The sequence below is a fragment of the Rhagoletis zephyria genome, unplaced genomic scaffold (genome assembly GCF_001687245.7).
Source record: "Rhagoletis zephyria isolate East Lansing unplaced genomic scaffold, Rhagoletis_zephyria_1.1 Rzeph_scaffold_73851, whole genome shotgun sequence".
NCBI classification, from domain to species: domain Eukaryota; kingdom Metazoa; phylum Arthropoda; class Insecta; order Diptera; family Tephritidae; genus Rhagoletis; species Rhagoletis zephyria.
The window spans coordinates 1-1,237 of NW_016230900.1; the positions used below are offsets into that span (position 1 = coordinate 1).

Below are 1,237 nucleotides of genomic sequence, written 5' to 3' on the forward strand. Positions count from 1 at the left end.
GCCATTTTGGTGCAACACGAATTGTGGCAGTTAAAACCATTCGGAAATGTAGCGCACAGACTAGCCTAAAGGAGGAAGCGGACATTATGAGAAAGCTGGGTTCGCATCTGAATGTTGTTACACTGCTTGGGGCATGCATAGAGAATGGTGGGTTTTTCCACATTTTGAAGAAGTAAATCCAAGACGAGTATTTAAAAAAAAACACTTTTTTACTTATAGAACCGCACATGCTTATAATGGAGTACGCGATGAGGGGAAGGTTGCTCTCATTACTGCGGGCTGCGCGAAGTGCTTCCAATATTCTACCGGCATCGGTACCGGGAGGGCGTAGTCTAACACCTCTATCACCACGGACGCTAGCTGGCTTCGCACTGGATATTGCTTGTGGCATGGAGTATATCGCCGAAAAGAGGGTATAACATATTCGTAGTTGTATGTACATTTTATACGGGTCTCTATATTTTTAGATCGTTCATCGGGACCTGGCAGCACGAAATGTTTTACTAGATCACAATGGAGTTTGTAAAATTTGCGATTTCGGAATGTCAATTGACTTAGATTCTGAGCATAAGAAAAAAGAGGCCGAGAAATGCCATGCCAACGAAATAGTTCATAGTAATGCGAAAAAAATCAAGTTCGATTTCCGAAGCCGTTTCACAGTTAACCAATGGAGCAACAACAACTCAAATTGTCCAGATGGCAGTCCAACCTTAAAAAAAGACCTAAAAGAAAAGAAATATAATTCGCATGGCCTTGGTCAAGGCCATGATACAATTAGCCGCAGGCCAGCTTTGCCGATTCGTTGGATGGCACCGGAAGCATTACAATATCATGTTTTTACACGGGAGACCGACATGTGGGCTTTTGGCATTGTCCTTTGGGAAATCGCAACACTTGGTATACATTGAATTTAAAATAACATTCGGGGTGTATATAAACTCACTGTTTTTTTTAGGTTCAACACCATACGCCAATCATTCAGGTAGGGAAGTTATGCGACGAGTTCCGAACGGACTAAGGCCGGAGCTACCTAAGGAAGGATGCAATGAGTTCTACAATTTAATGGTACGCTGTTGGCATAAGGATCCTCATCTACGTCCATCCTTTTCATATGCACGACAGGAGATATCACGCTCCCTACACAAGTGGGTCGATGACGATGCGACCGGCTCTGACTATATGGATGTAAGCGGGTTTAGTGAGGATTTAGAGCACGGTATGGTGTACTTCAATCATC

At 43.3% G+C, this 1,237-nt stretch overlaps 1 protein-coding gene across 1 annotated transcript; it reads left to right on the plus strand.

Annotated features, from left to right (window-relative positions):
- Positions 1–6: 6 nt before the first annotated feature.
- LOC108357284 (fibroblast growth factor receptor-like) lies at positions 7–1,223 on the plus strand (the record flags this gene model as incomplete). The annotated part of the gene is made up of 4 exons (XM_017608373.1): positions 7–147; positions 220–413; positions 468–897; positions 956–1,223. Coding segments are annotated over exons 1-4 (953 nt in total), but the record flags the coding sequence as incomplete, so codon positions are not given.
- Between the last annotated feature and the right edge of the window lie 14 nt (positions 1,224–1,237).